This window comes from Callospermophilus lateralis, chromosome 4 (genome assembly GCF_048772815.1).
Source record: "Callospermophilus lateralis isolate mCalLat2 chromosome 4, mCalLat2.hap1, whole genome shotgun sequence".
Taxonomy (NCBI): Eukaryota; Metazoa; Chordata; class Mammalia; order Rodentia; family Sciuridae; genus Callospermophilus; species Callospermophilus lateralis.
Genome location: NC_135308.1, coordinates 102,842,937 through 102,858,138, shown reverse-complemented (window position 1 = coordinate 102,858,138; position 15,202 = coordinate 102,842,937). Strand labels below are relative to the sequence as shown.

The 15,202-nt window shown below is 34.2% G+C and overlaps 1 protein-coding gene across 7 annotated transcripts in view; it reads left to right on the top strand.

Annotated features, from left to right (window-relative positions):
* Window positions 1–15,202, top strand: part of Yaf2 (YY1 associated factor 2) — a 68,663-nt gene that overhangs the window by 13,616 nt on the left and 39,845 nt on the right. For 2 of the 7 annotated variants that reach the window (XR_013091203.1, XM_076854318.1), the window contains one exon: window positions 8,217–8,288. The exons of 4 other annotated variants lie outside the window; for them this stretch is intronic. Coding sequence is in view for 1 of the 3 variants with exons in the window: in XM_076854318.1 (XP_076710433.1) it covers window positions 8,217–8,288 (72 nt within the window). In the remaining 2 variants the exon portion in view is untranslated. Of the gene's footprint in view, window positions 1–8,155; window positions 8,289–15,202 lie in introns of those variants that run through there. One more of the 7 variants, XR_013091202.1, reaches the window with a different exon arrangement.

Sequence of the window (15,202 nt, the reverse complement as noted above, 5' to 3'; positions counted from 1 at the left end):
TTCTCTTCCTATGTGTATCCCTTTAATTTCTTTTGTCTAATTGCTCTGGCCACTGTTTCAAGGCCGATGTTAATAGAAGTGGTGAAGGAGGCCGTCCCTGTCTTGCTCCAGTTTTTAGAGGGAATGCCTTCAATTTTTCTCCATTTAGAATGATATTGGCCTGGGACTTAGCATAGATAGCCTTTATGATGTTAAGATATGTTACTTTTATCTCTTTTTTTCTAGTGTTTTGAACATGAGGGGGTGCTGTATTTTGTCAAATGCTTTTTCTGCAGCTATTGAGATGATCATATGATTATCATCTGTAAGTCTATTGATGTGATGAATTACATTTGTTGATTTCCATATATTGAACCAACCTTGCATTCCTGGGATGAATCCCACTCGATTGTGGTGTGCGATCTTTTTGATATTTTTGTATTCGATTTGCCAGAATTTTATTGAGAATTTTTGCATCTGTGTTCATTAGAGGTATTGGTCTGAAGTTTTCTTTTTTGGATGTGTCTTTGCCTGGTTTTGGAATTAGAGTGATATTGGCCTCATAGAATGAATTTGGAAGTGCTGCCTCTTTTTCTATTTCCTGAAATAAATTGAAGAGTATTGATATTAGTTCTTCTTTAAAGGTCTTTTAGAACTCGGCTGTGTATCCATCCAGTCCTGAGCTTTTTTTGATTGGTAGATGTTTGATAGCGTCTTCTATTTCATCACTTGAAATTGGTATATCATCCTGATTCAATTTGGGCAAATTATATGACTCTAGAAATTTGTTGATGCCATCAATATTTTCTATTTTATTAGAGTACAAGTTTTCAAAATAATTTCTAATTATCTTTTCTATTTCTGTAGTGTCTGTTGTGATATTTCTTTTTTCATCACATATGTTAGTGATTTGAATTTTCTCTCCTTCTCTTCGTTAGCATGGCTAAGGATCTGTCAATTTTATTTATTTTTTTAAATTTTTTGTTTTATTTGCTGTAGTTAAAAAAGTAAATGTCTATTTTTAAGGTAGGGATTGTCAGAACATGGTAATGGTCTTTTCCATACTGCTGCATCTTCTGTATTATGCTGATTCGTCTGTCCTTTATTCCCCTTTCACAAATTCTTTCTTGGTCTTTATGATTGCTTAGGCATTATCCATCTCAGAAAGAGCTGTGTCCCTAGGCCAGAATAAATGCCTTTTAAATTAATCTCAAAGCATTTCATAACAAATGATGATTGTATTTACACAGTGTACTGAAAATATATTGGTCTTGTTTCTTTTTCCTCCCTGAATTGTTCTTTCTGAGGCTAGTACGCATTAGTCCAAGAATCAAATTTCATTTACACCCATATGGCTTTTTGGCAATGATTAAAGGTGATAAACGATACAGTAAATATAGTGTAAGTCTTAGTTAATCATGGATGATTGTAAAAGTTCTCAGTGCCTGTGTCACAGTACCTATCAGTGTCATAGGTACCGATAATGCTTAACTGAATTGCAAAGACCTTTGTTATTTATTTGATTCTGCTGTTGTTTTAAATTGTTTACACTTCTGATTTTTCCTAAGGAACATTTATCAGAATTAAGTTCTTTCATAATCCTGTAAGTTGGAAGGAGTATATTTAATTGTGCATTTCATATTTGGTTAAAAGAACTTACATCAGCCTATGTTACCTGCATATTCAACTTTTTTGGCAGTTTTTAAAGAATTTTTTTAGTTGTTGATGGACCTTTATTTTATTTATTTATCTATATGCGGTGCTGAGAATGGAACCCAATGCTTCACACATGCAAGGCAAGCACTCTGTCACTGAGCCACAATCTCAGCCCTTCAGCAGTTTTTTTTTTACTATCAGTAAATGTTTTCTTTTACTATCAGTGCAATGCATGATTGCAACTACTGCCACTAGCATTTAATTCTATCTTATGTCGTTCTTCCTTGTTTGTTGAAGCTTAATTACAAGCAGAGAAACCATTTACTTGTCATTTAGTACTAGTAGTACTAAGTAATTGCAGCAAGCTAGTCAGGAGACAGGAGTGTCCTGAGCAAGGGTAATGCCAGTGAGGAGAGGGAAATGAATGTATTAGATGTGTCTAGGAGAAAATTTATAAGATTTGATGGTTGATTGGATATGGTTTTAAAATGTAGGAAGTTGGGTTGTATAGCAGGGAGGAATCAGGATGAGTACAGGATTTTGGCCAAATTAAGCAGAAGCTTGAATCATGGTACTCCTTATTGAGATAGGCCTGGGAGAAGGAAACAGTTCACATTTAGATTTGTTTAATTTTTTGGCGCCTGGAGGAATTTTGAGAGGGAAGATCTCTGAGTTGGTTAGATATATGGGGGTAAAGATTGAGAAAGAGGACAGGGCTATAAATACTTATTTGGTAGTCATCAGCATACATATCTGAGTTAAAGCCAAGGGAGTGGGTAAAATAGATCAGGGATATAGTGGGCTGCACAGCATGAGAAGAAAGACTTGGGATGAATATTTGAGAAATATCACTATTTTTGTGGGAGGGGTGATAAAAGATGAATGTCCCACAAAGAATAAAGAAATGGATGGAAAAAATAATTAGGGAATGGAAGTACAGGAGAGTATAATATAGAAACAGAGGAAAGAGGATGTTTTTAAAAGAAAGGGGATGTATTTAGCTGTGTAAATGTCCTTTGATCAGACAGAATCTTAATTTTTCTGTCAAGTTTCATGTTATATTTAATAGGTGGACATTTGGATCTACATTTTAAGTTCTAACAAGATAATAATCCTTCATAGTATTTATCCAAATTTTTTTCTGAATTCTATCTGTAAGTTAAATAAAGCTTTTTAATATTGGTAGGTAAAGGTAAGTAAAATTATCTTAGTAAGTAACTTTATTGTTCAAGGAAGAGTGCTACAATTAATTATATAGTAATATCTATCCTTCAGCTTGTACTTTGAAAGTTGGCTCTTGATTGTAGCTACAGAATGTAATTAATGAAAAAGATACTTAAAATATTGGGTTTATCTTGGTAAGAATATTTTAATGGCCAAGGGTATAGCTCAGTGGTAAAGTGCTTGTCTAGCATGCAAGAGGCTCTGGGTTTAATTACTGGTGATGCAAAATTTATTTTTTAAATTGGTAAGCAAATATATAGTAACTTTTAAAATCTTGGAAAATTGCAGTTACTTGTGAAGGATCATGTATGAAGAAACTTATCTTCTCTTTTTAGGAGGGGTGAATCATAGAACTCTTTATTGATTAACTAACCAAGCACATCATGGTACATTTTATAAAACCATTTTTGATCTATAAAGCAATAGCTGTCTCTGCAGGACACTGAATTTGATATAATTTATGATGCTTAAAGATTCAGGTTTTATGAGTGCTAAGTAAAAAGCTATTTACAGCATGGGCAGTATAAGAGGGGAGTAGCTAAGACTCTAGAACTGAATATCACTGAGGGGTTTGTGAATTTTGAAAATAATTTAACTATCCATTAAAATGGAGATTATGGGGCAGATGATGGGCTAGGTAATGGAGTTAGAAAGGAGAACAAGATATCCCTGCCCTCTTGGAATTTAAGTCCGAATACAGAATACAAGCAAAATAATTGCAGATTTTGATAATAATGGGAATTATTTGAAGTAGGTAGATTACTCTGAGGGGATGTCATAAAAGCTGAAGGTAAGAGAAAGTGTTCATGAAAAGAGTACTGGTTAACAGCAAATTTAAAACCCCCTTTTTTTTAAAAAAATAATTTGTTTTATATGGAGCAAAGACTAACATGTGGTAAGGCAGGGGTGGGTGACATCAAACAAAGCCAGAGAAGTAGGTAGACTACAGATCACAATTTAGTCATAAATGATACTACATTTAGATTTTGTTGGAAACGTAACAAGAAGCCATTGAATAAAGAGAATGGACTGGAAGGATGCAACAGTGGAAATAAAAAGGTGAGTTAGACTGTTCCTCTAGTTAGGTGGGAGATAATGGAGCATTAATATTTTGAAATTAATTTAGATACAATGGGTTTGTACCTTACTGTTATTGATGCTTTAGTGTATGGTTCCATGAAAAAGGTGATTAATGAACATCCATTGAAGATTTTTGAAAAGTGCAGCACGTATATGTACTTTGTGTGAGAGAGTAAGAGAAAGGGAGAAGATAGATAGGTATGTACATACATGCTGCGGATCAAATTCAGGGACTGCCTAGCATATTAGATAACTGCTCTATCACTGAGCTACCACCTCGAACCCTGTGTGCACTTTTAAAGTGATAGTGCAATTAATTATTTTAAAGTCACGATTAACAAGAGCCTAGTGAAGTATAATAGAGGAATTGCTGTTTTAAAGTTTTTAAAATTCATTTGGAAATGAAAAATGAATAACTTTTAAAGGAAAGAAAATTAGGCATTTAGAGCTACTCTTTAAGTTATAGTAACTATTATTGACTTGAGACTAGTGAAATTTATTATTACAGAAGAGAGCCATTGTTTTATAAAATCAGTCTTACAGAGAAAATATTTTACTCATATTTTAGAGATGATTATTAGGAATTGATTTGAAAACTAATGCAGGGCTTCAAAATCTGGACAGATTAATTTTAATATTATATTGTTTTTCCTATCTTTTCTCTCACGAGGCTACAGTTCAGGTGTCAACCAGAGTTGCAGTTAACTCATGGCTCACGTGAGGGCAGATCCAATTTCAAGCTCACTTAAGTGGATTTTAGCATACCTTAGAAGAACACATGTTTCTGTCTTGCGTGACTGTTGACAGGTTTGGCTGTTGGTCAGAGACATCAGTTTCTTGTCACATGGGCTTTTTAATAGGGCTTCTCTGAACATTGGCAGCTTGTTTCCCCTAAAGGAAAGTATCTGAGACAATAATGCACCCCCTCCCAAAAGGAAGTCACTTTTTATCTACTTTTGGAAATGATAGCAGTTTGGTTTCTGTCTTATTCTAAAGGAATGCTTTCTTGTTGGTTAGCATTATTAGAATTCACACAGGATAGATTTGTATACAGCATCTTAATCTCTGGAATTTTTTTCTAAGCTATTCCAGTAAAATTCATTTTAGCTGGTTTTGTGGAATGAAGACAACCACAAGATGTACTTTTCAGTGCTAGTTTCTAAGTGACCCTTTTGGTTATCTGTGTCTATTCTATAAATATAAACAAACATGTAAGATCTTTGTGCTACATACTTACTCTTCAGTGATTAGAAGTTAAGGAAGAATCTAATAGAAAAATTAACTAGATGACTCTTTTTTATATTTATAATTGGAAATGGAGGTCTTTGTAGGGATTAGTCTGTTTCTGTTGTTATAGTGAAATGTCTGGAGCTTGGTAATTTATAAAGAAAAGAGTTTAATTAACTCACAGTTTGTAGGTCAAACGTCTATGATTGGGTGGCTCCATCTGTTTGACCTCTGGTGGGGCCTCATGGTAAATTGTATCATAATGGCAAGAACAAGTGCAAAAGAGATCACATGGTGATATAGGGAACCAGAGAGTAAGGAGGGGTCAATCTTGCTCTTTTTTCTTTTTAATTTTATTCATTAACTTATTTATTTTTAATTTGTTCTAATTAATTATACATGACTACAGAATGCATTTTGACACATTGTACACAAATGGAGCACAACTTCTTCATCTGGCTATACATGGTGCAGAGTTACACTGGTAATGTAATTATACATGTATATAGGGTAGTAATGTCCCTCTCATTCTACCATCCCCACAGCCCCTCCCCTCACTCCCTTCTGCACAATCCAAAGTTCCATCATTCTTCCCTACCCCCCCTCCCATTATGGATGAGTATCTGCTTATCAGAGAAAACATTTGGTCTTAGGTTTTTTGGGATTGACTTATTTCGCTTAGTATGATGTTCTCCAGCTCCATCAATTTACCTGCAAATGCCATAATTTCATTCTTCTTTAAGGCTGAGTAATATTCCATTGTGTATATATAACACATTTTCTTTATCCATTCATCTGTTGAAAGACACCTAAATTGGCTCAGTAGTTTAGCTCTTGTGAATTGAGCTGCTGTAAATAGTGATGTGGCTTTGTCACTGTGGTATGCTGAGTTTAAAATCTTTGGGTATAAACTGAAGAGTGGGATAGCTGGGTCAAATGGTGGTTCCATTCCAAGGTTTCTGAGTAATCTCCATACTGCTTTCCATAGTGGCTGTACCAATTTTCAGTCCTACCAGCAGTGTTTGAGTGTACCTTTTCCCACACATCCTTGCCAACACTTATTATTGCTTGTATTCTTGATAATCACCATTCTGACTAGAATGAGATGAAATCTTAGATAGTTCTGATTTGCCTTTCTCTAATTGCTAGAGATAATGAACATCTTTTCATATGTTTGTTGATCGATTATATTTATTCTGTGAAGTGTCTGTTTAGTTCTTTAGCCCATTTATTGATTGGGTTATTTGTGTTTTTTTTGGTGTTAAGTTTTTTGAGTTCTTTATATGTTCTGGAGATAAGTGCTCCATCTGAGGTGCATGTGGTAAAGATTTTCTCCCATTTTGTAGATTCTATCTTCACATTGTTGCTTGTTTTTGCTCTTTTTATAACAACTTGCTCTTACAGTTAATCCCCTCAGAGGGCACCTCCCCCATGACCTAATTCCTTTCCACTTGGCTCCATCCCTTAAATGTCCCATTACTTTTCAATGTCTCCATACTAAGGACCAACCTTCCAGCACATGAACCCTTGGTTCATATATACTCAGACCACATCCAAAGCATAGCAGTGTAGTACCCCTTTTGGAATGAATGAATCATTTAAAAACTAATGGGTTTTTATTATAATACTCTTCAACCCAGATTTATAGAAATAAATACACTTTTACCCAGAGATGTTTGTATCTTAAATAGGAATGTAACAATAATCTTGACAAGTGTGTGTAAACCTTTTTTAAGAACAAATATTACCTCATAACAAGATTAAAATGTAAAAATTTCCTTTGAATTATGTTTTGAAGAATGATGACTTTATAGACCATTTTATCCCCTTACTCTTTTTAAAAATTTTTTAGATGTTGATAGGACTTTATTTTGTTTATTTATTTGTATGTGGTGCTGAGAATCAAATCCAGTGCCTCACACATGCTAAGGAAGCACTCTACCACTGAGCCACAACCCAGCTCCTATTTTGTTCCATTACTCTTAAAGGAAAAGCTAGACATTTTCTTTAATTTGTTTGCATGGAAAGAAGAATCATGAAACTACAAGTTTCTCAAAGACAGGGGATAACTGTCTAGCTGGATAATGATAAAGGATTATTAAAACATGTATCTGCATCTAGTACCTACTGTGGCAATGACATCATTAAAATAACATGATTAACATACACTGAGTTAAAGGCAATAGCATATCTTCATGTAAGTTTGAAGGGAAAATAAAATTCTGTTGAGGAAGGTTTTTTTTTTTTTTTCCTTTTAGGATATTTTTCTTTAGTGGAGTGCGGTGGCACATGCTTGTAATTCTAGCAGTTTGGGAGGCTGAGGCAGGAGGATCTCAAGTTCAAGGCCAGCCTCAGCAACTTAGTGAGGTCCTAGAAACTTAGTAAGACCCTGACTCAAAATAAAGAAAAAACAAGGGCCAGAGATGTGGCTCAATGGTTATTTATCAGCAGCTGACGTACTGATAAATAACTTTATATACTTTAATGGTTGGTTTCTTGATAGGTGACAGATGGTTAAAAACTTAGTGATAAATGGGAATTGTATTAATACTTTTAATCTGTAGTCTAAAAAGATTGTTAGTTCATTTTGGTAGCTTCTATATAACAATTAAGTAAATGTTAATGACAAGAGCTAAAAAATGGTAGATTTTGATCAGGAGGAGAAGGAGGAGGAGGATTATTCTTATATTAATATTAAAAAATAATGGTGGTATTTTAGTGAAATGGAATAGTTTGATAGCTAATATTTTTGTATGTTAAAACATAACTGTCTTTACAGTGAACATTCAAAAATGAAAACTGCTAATCTTTGCTTTGTGTTTCTGATAATGCTAGAAGTTTCTGTTGATGCTCTGGTTCGCAAATTGTTTCTATATGTACTTTTGTGTGTTCATATATAATAACCCAATGAATTTTTATCTTTTTCTCCTGTAGTTCTATATGTATTAATAATCTCAAATAAAATTAAATAATCTTCTTATTCTGATAGAGAAGAAAAACCTGGATCACTTACCAGTAACTGGAGTTCTCCTATTGGGTAATCTCCACAGATCCACATTCTTTGAAGTTATTGTGAATGCTTCGAGGACCAAGGAACCGTTGAAATTTCCAATTTCAGGAAGGTAAGCAAGTGCACTGACGCATGTATCTAGCATCTTCCAAATCCCCTACCCCCAACTTTCTTACATATACATCTGTACTGCATGCCCCCTCAGTTCCAGTGGATGCCCATCAGGAAGATTCTCATGCTGGACAGAAGGGCAGGAGAGGTGGATCTGTGAGGGAAAAGACCCAATAGGATAACTCAAGTTACTGGTAAGTAATCTAGTTTTTACAAACTTGAGAAATTTTTCTTCTCAAATTTCTTCTCTTTAGGAGGAATTTGTTTAATAGAAAGGAACTTGTTTGAGATAGGTTTTTTTTTTTTTTATGTCTAATGTGGATTTTGAAAACTATTGTATGGAGTATATACTGAACTATTAATAGACATATGAATAAAAAGTATGATGGGTATTATTTACATAGTAATTGTTTCTAAAAAATGTATGTTCATTAGCTTTGGTGAATAGTGTAGTTCTAAAGCAGTATAGAGATATTCTTTCTTTTTTCAGTGCTGGGTATCAAACCCAAGGCCTTGTGCATGCTAGGCAAATACTCTAACACTGAGCTATATCCCCAGCCCCTATTAAAGTCTTGTATAAGTTTATTTATTTATCATGTTGCTCTTATTAAAGTTAATACTGGTATTATAAATTTAATGCACATACCAAATTTAGTCAAATTATTTTTGTACAGTAGTACTGAACAGTAAAAGTAGTTTTATATTAATTGATGGGCATGTCTTCTCTTTTCAGTGTTGCATATTGAACCCAGGTTTTGTGCATGCTGAGCACACATTCTGCCACTGAACTGCATCCCAAGTCTAACTACTAACTAGCAGGGATTTTGTTGTTGTTGGTGGTGGTTTTTCTTTTGGTGGTACTGGGGAATTGAACCCAATGGGATTCTACCTCTGAGTTATACACTCAGTTCTTTTAAAAATTTCATTTTGAGACAGGTTCTCACTAAGTTGCTGAGACTGGCCTTGAATTTAAGATCCTTCTCCCTGAGCCTCTTAAGTAGCTGAGATTACAGGCATGTGCTTCCACATCTGGCTGACTAGCAGTTTTAATGACATATTTTCAGTATACTTTTAAACTTCATTGAAGATATAAATTGTTTTTCAAGTATATCTACCACTTCCTTGTTCCTGACAAAAGTGCTAATTGATTTGAAGTGTAGTAGAATTGGTTCAGTTTGAGTTCTGTGATTCTTCAGGTGACAGTTTTTTGAGTTGGTATGTAAATGTTAGCATTAGCTAATTCTTTTCTTTTGGTTTCTTTCTCATTTAGTAGTAGTATCAAATAATTCTTCTAAAAGCATTTTTAGCACATAAAGCATGTAGGGTGTCCTGCTCCAGCTGTTTTATAAACTTTTATTTATAGTAGCTGAGGCCTCTCATAATTCAATTCCATTCTACTTAGCCATTTCTTTAACTTGAAACTCATGTTTTGATGTTACTTGGGATAGTTGTCATATTTATGGTTTGATTGGTGCTTTCCCATTTTTTTTGAAATGACCTTCTCCCCATTCTTCTTTTCTGTACTTTTAAAGTTAAAGCATGCCCTTACTCCTATATCAATTGTTTTTTGATAGCTGTGTTTTCCCAGTGATAAAGAAGGGTTTCTGTGACATTATGTTAATCTATGAAATGTTCCTAGTACAGTTCCCAGCAGCATATAGTAAATGATCTTGTTAGTATTGTAAATAATCTTGTTAGTATTTGATTGTAGCTTGATCTTAAACATGTCTCTGGTTATAGTTATCTGCATGACACAGTTTATCTCTTTACTATTAACGTTAGGTTATATTGCTATTTTGTGTGTTCCTTGAAAGGGTTTTATAGTTTTTAATTTTTTTCATTTCCTAACATCAGTGATTAAGATGAAATAATACTCATTGAAAAATTAGTTTTCCATGTAGATTGATGAATATACTTAGTTTTTCATGTATGAAACAGATTCTTTTCCCTTGTCAATCCTATGTATACTATATTTTTTGAAAAACATATTTTTCCCTTGAAAAGCTTGTATAGTGAAATTCTCATTGGTTGGATTTCTGTGGCATATAAAAAGGAATGTCTAGTTTTGAGAGTGTTAATTATACTGGCTTCATTTTAAGCTGCTACACAGTGTAAGAAGACAGCCTAGAAGGTGGGTGTGGTGGTACCCATCTGTAATCCCAGCTTCTTAGGAGACTGAGGCAGGGAGATCACAAGATGAAGGCCAGCCTGGGCAGTTTAGTGACACCTTCAGCAAAATTAGTGAGGGCCTATCTCAAAACATAAAGAGGGCTGCGGATGTAATGTAAGCTTAGTGGTAAAGTGCCCTGGGTTCAATTCCTATACCTAAATAAATAAATTGAATAAAATAAAATTTAAAAGTAGTGAAAACAATCTGGAAATTCAGAATACTTGATATTTGAGGTTTAATATCCTAGAAGATTATTGGTTGATTTGCAGAAATGTTTGTTTTTTAAGAATACCTGTCAAGTGAAGGAGTAAATGAAATTTATTTTGAAGGTCATGGAGGGAAGAAAATGTTCTTTGGTGGATTGTCTCATGGAAGTAATTACCAGAGAATCAGTTCAGGTCCAATAATTAGGCAAGCGTAGATAAAAAACATTTAGTCAAATGACTTAAATACTAGCTTTGAATCTGCTATTGCAAATCTGTGTAATATTCTATTAAAGCTCATAGTTTGTATGGTGTTTTAATAACATAATGGTTGTACTGACAGTGTCCTTATTCTTTGAAGATAAATACTAAAATATTTGAATGTGGTGTATCTTAATGGGTTCAGGAATGGGTTCAGAAAAAAGGTATATGAATATTTGGATTTGGTGTGTATATGTATATTTAGAGATAAAAGGAAAGATAAAGCCAATGTGGTAAATATTAACAAATTTGAACCCTGATGAAAGATATAAGGTATTCATTTTACTGTGAACATTTCTGTGACTTTGATATTAAAAAAAAAAAAAGTTGAGGAGAAAGTACCTTAAAGAGAACTTTATTGTGCTTCAGCTCCTCTAATTCTAAATGGAAATAATAGAACCTATTCTTTCCATGCCTTGCTCCAAGTAGGCACAGTGGGATGACATTTGGCAGAATAACAGCCAAGAGAACTATAAGAAGTTTTTTTTTCCCTTTTGTCATTAAAAATGAGCTTCATAATGGATAAATTTTAAATGGAAACTTTTGCCTAAAAGTTTCTTAACTTAAAATATGTCTATTTTAGCCAGGCTGCTTGGCACATGCCTGTAATCTCAGCTATACAGGGGACTAAGGTAGGAGGGCCACGTTTAAGGGCAACCTGTTTAAAATGAAAAGTAAAGAGGATTGGATATGGAGTTCAGTGATGAAAGGCCCCTAGATTCAATCCTCAGTACTAGAAAATATTATTACCTTTTTAAATTGAGGGCATATTGAATTATATTTGAATAAGAACAATTATTTTAAAAATAGTAATTATAAGTTGATATGTAAAGAATTGAAATTTTGAAAATAAAGAATATGATTTTAAAATAACTCCATAAATGAGCAAATAGACACAGCTAAAGGGAGAAGTTAGTAGTTTGAAAATGGAAGTTAGAATTCTTCCAGAACAGCACAGGATATAAGAGATGAAAAACAAGAAAGAAAAACTAAGATATGTTAGAGGACAGGTTGAGAAGCTCCAACATGTGTCTAAGTGGAGTTTTAGAAGAGAGAATACAATAGTGGGGAAGCAATATTAAAGAAAAAAATGATTAAGAATTTTCAAGAGGGGCTGGGGATGTGGCTCAAGCAGTTGCGCGCTGCTCGCCTGGCATGTGTGCGGCCCGGGTTCGATCCTCAGCACCACATACCAACAAAGATGTTGTGTACGCCAAAAACTGAAAAATAAATATTGAAATTCTCAAAAAAAAAAAAGAATTTTCAAGAATTAAAAAATGTAGAACTGGGCATGTTGGAACACTCATGCAGTCTTAGTTACTTGGGAGGCTAAGACAGGAGGATTGCTAGAGCTAGACATTGTCTCCTAAAATAACAATAACAACAGCAAAAGGAAATTAATTATAAAATAATTAGAATAGAGTTACAACAAAAGCATTGTATCAAAATTTGAGGGATGTTAGATAAATATATTGCTTTGATTATATTAAAAGATTGAAACTATTTTGAAAATAAATATTCAACTGAAAAAAAAAAACCAAAAACACTAAAAAAGAGCACAGTAAAACCAAAGAAAGAAGGAAGAAGGAACTAAAAGTAGAATTTGGTGAAGTAGAAAATTATTAGACATAAAAGCAGTATTATGATTAAAGCAAATCAGATCTAGTTCTTTTCAGTTGATTCTGGAACTGTTTCATCAAGAAAAGCTATAATAATAAGTAGTAAAATTTAAAAAGTATTACTAAAAATATAATAATGATTTTAAAAATAAGAAATCACCATTAAATTTATATGCATATAAATTTTAAAATGAGTATAAAATTTTTTTTTTTTTTTGGCACTGGGATTGAACCCAACAGTCCTTAACCACTGAGCCACATCCCCAGCCTTTTTTCATTTTATTTATTTTGAGGCAGGGTTTTACTAAATTGCTTTAGGGCCTCCCTAAATTGTTGAGGCTGGCTTTGAACTAGTGATTGTCCTGCCTCAGCCTTCTGAGTTGCTGGGATTACAGGCATGCACCACTGTGCCTGGCACCATTTAGGCAACTGAAGTTGTAGTAAACCTCCTCAAGTTTTAAGAATAGTTTTTTGTTGTTGTTGTTGGTTTGTTTTTAATAATAGGGCTGGGGGTATAACCCAGTGCTATAGTGCTTGCCTGGCACATGCAGGGTTCTAGATTTGATCTTCATGCCACTAAGTAAGTAAATAAATAAATACAATTCATACACCTTACAGTTTTCCCAGTCAGCCAGGTATGATAGCATATGCCTGTAATCCCAGCAATTCAGGAACCTGAGAAAGGAGGATCATAAAAACAAACAAACAAAAAAACCTGGGATATAGCTCACTGCCAAAGCAACCTGGGATTCTATCCTCAGTACTACAAAAAATAAAAAAGAAAGTACAATTCAGTGGGTTCTGTTTTTTACTTTTTCTTTTTTTTTAATCTTGAGACAGGGTCTCATTAAGTTGCCCAGGCTGGCATTGAACTTGTGAGATTACCGGCAAGCACCACATTTCTGACTAGCTGACTTTCTTAACTTCTTTCTTTTTTACAAACTTGTGCCATGATTACCATTCAGTTTTAGAAATTCTTCATCTCCCTAAACCTTCTATCCTTAAGCATCTACTAATCTACTTTCTGCTTCTATAAATTCATCTTATCTGGACAGTTCTTAATATTGAATCATACAATCTTGGGCCTTTTGTGATTGGTTTCTTTCACCTAGCATAATGTATATAAGATTCATCCATTTTGCAGCACATATTAGTGCATTTCATTCTCTTTTAAAGACAAATAATATTATTATATTGTGTACAGATAATATCATATTTTGTTTATCCATTTGGATTGTTTTTCACTTTTGGCTATTGTGAATAGTCCTATTAGGAACATAGTATAAGTTTGTTTGTTTGTTTTTGGATGATGCTAGGGATCAAACACAGAGAAGCACTCTATCATTGAGCCATATCCTCAACCTCTAGGTACAAGTTTTTGTGTAGATATATGTTTTAATTTCCTTTGAGTATATACCTAGGAGTGGATTTGCTGACTCCTATGGCAACTCTTTAACCTTTTGTGGAATTGTCAGATTGTTTTCCAGAGTAACTACATCATTTTACTTCCCTACCAATAATGTATAAGGGTTCTGGTTTTTCCATACCTTCACCAAAACTTTTTATTATCTTTTTTTTTTTTTTAAGTACCAAACATTGAACCCAGGGGCACTTAGCCACTGAATCACATCCCCAGCACTTTTTCTGTGTGTGTGTGTGTGTTTTTTTTTTTCTCTTGAGACACAAAGTGTTGCTAAGTTGCTTAGGGCTTCACTGAGTTGATGAGGCTGGCTTTTACCTTGCAGTCCTCCTGCCTCAGCCTCCTAAGCAGCTGGAACTAAGGTGTGTGCCACTGTGCTTGGCCATTATCTATCTTTTTGACTATTGACATTCCAGTTTGTGTGAAGTAGAATCCAAAGAAATAGTATTAGTAGTCATATTTGTAATCATGTTTACAGATATGCTTTGGGGAACACACCCCAATTCTATACAAATTGACTAGAGAACTAAAAGAGGGAAAGCAACCTTGACTTTTTTTTCGGTACCAGAAATTGAACTCAGAGGTCCTTACCTACTGCGCCACACGCCCAGCCATTTTTTTTTTTTAATTTTTTGAGACAGAGTCTTGTTAAGTTACTTAGGGCCTTACTGAGTTGCTGGAAGTTTTGCATTTGAGATCCTCCTGCATCATTCTGCTGGGATTACAGGTGTGTGCCACCTTGAGTCCTTGAGTCCCCCCCCCCAATACCTTTATTTTATTTATTCATTTTTATGTTGTGCCAAAGATCAAACCCAGTGCCTAACATGTGCTCTAGCACTGAGCCACAACCCCAGCCCTACCTTGACTCTTTTTTTGTTGTTGTTTTGGGTACCAGGGATTGAACTCAACGGCACTCAATCACTGAGCCACATCCCAAGCTCTGTTTTGTATTTAATTTAGAAACAGGGTCTCACTGAGTTGCTTAGTACCTTGCTGTTCCTTAGGCCAACTTTGAACTCATGATCCCCCTGTCTCAGCCTCCTGAGCTGCTGGGATTATAGGCATGTTCCATTGTGCCCAGCCCCAACTTGACTTTATTTATTTTATTGACTTTTAAAATAAATGACAGCAGAATGCATTTCAATTCATATTACACATACAGAGCACAATGTTTCATATCTCTGGTTGTATATAAAGTATATTCACACCAATTCATGTCTTCATACATGTACTTTGGATAAT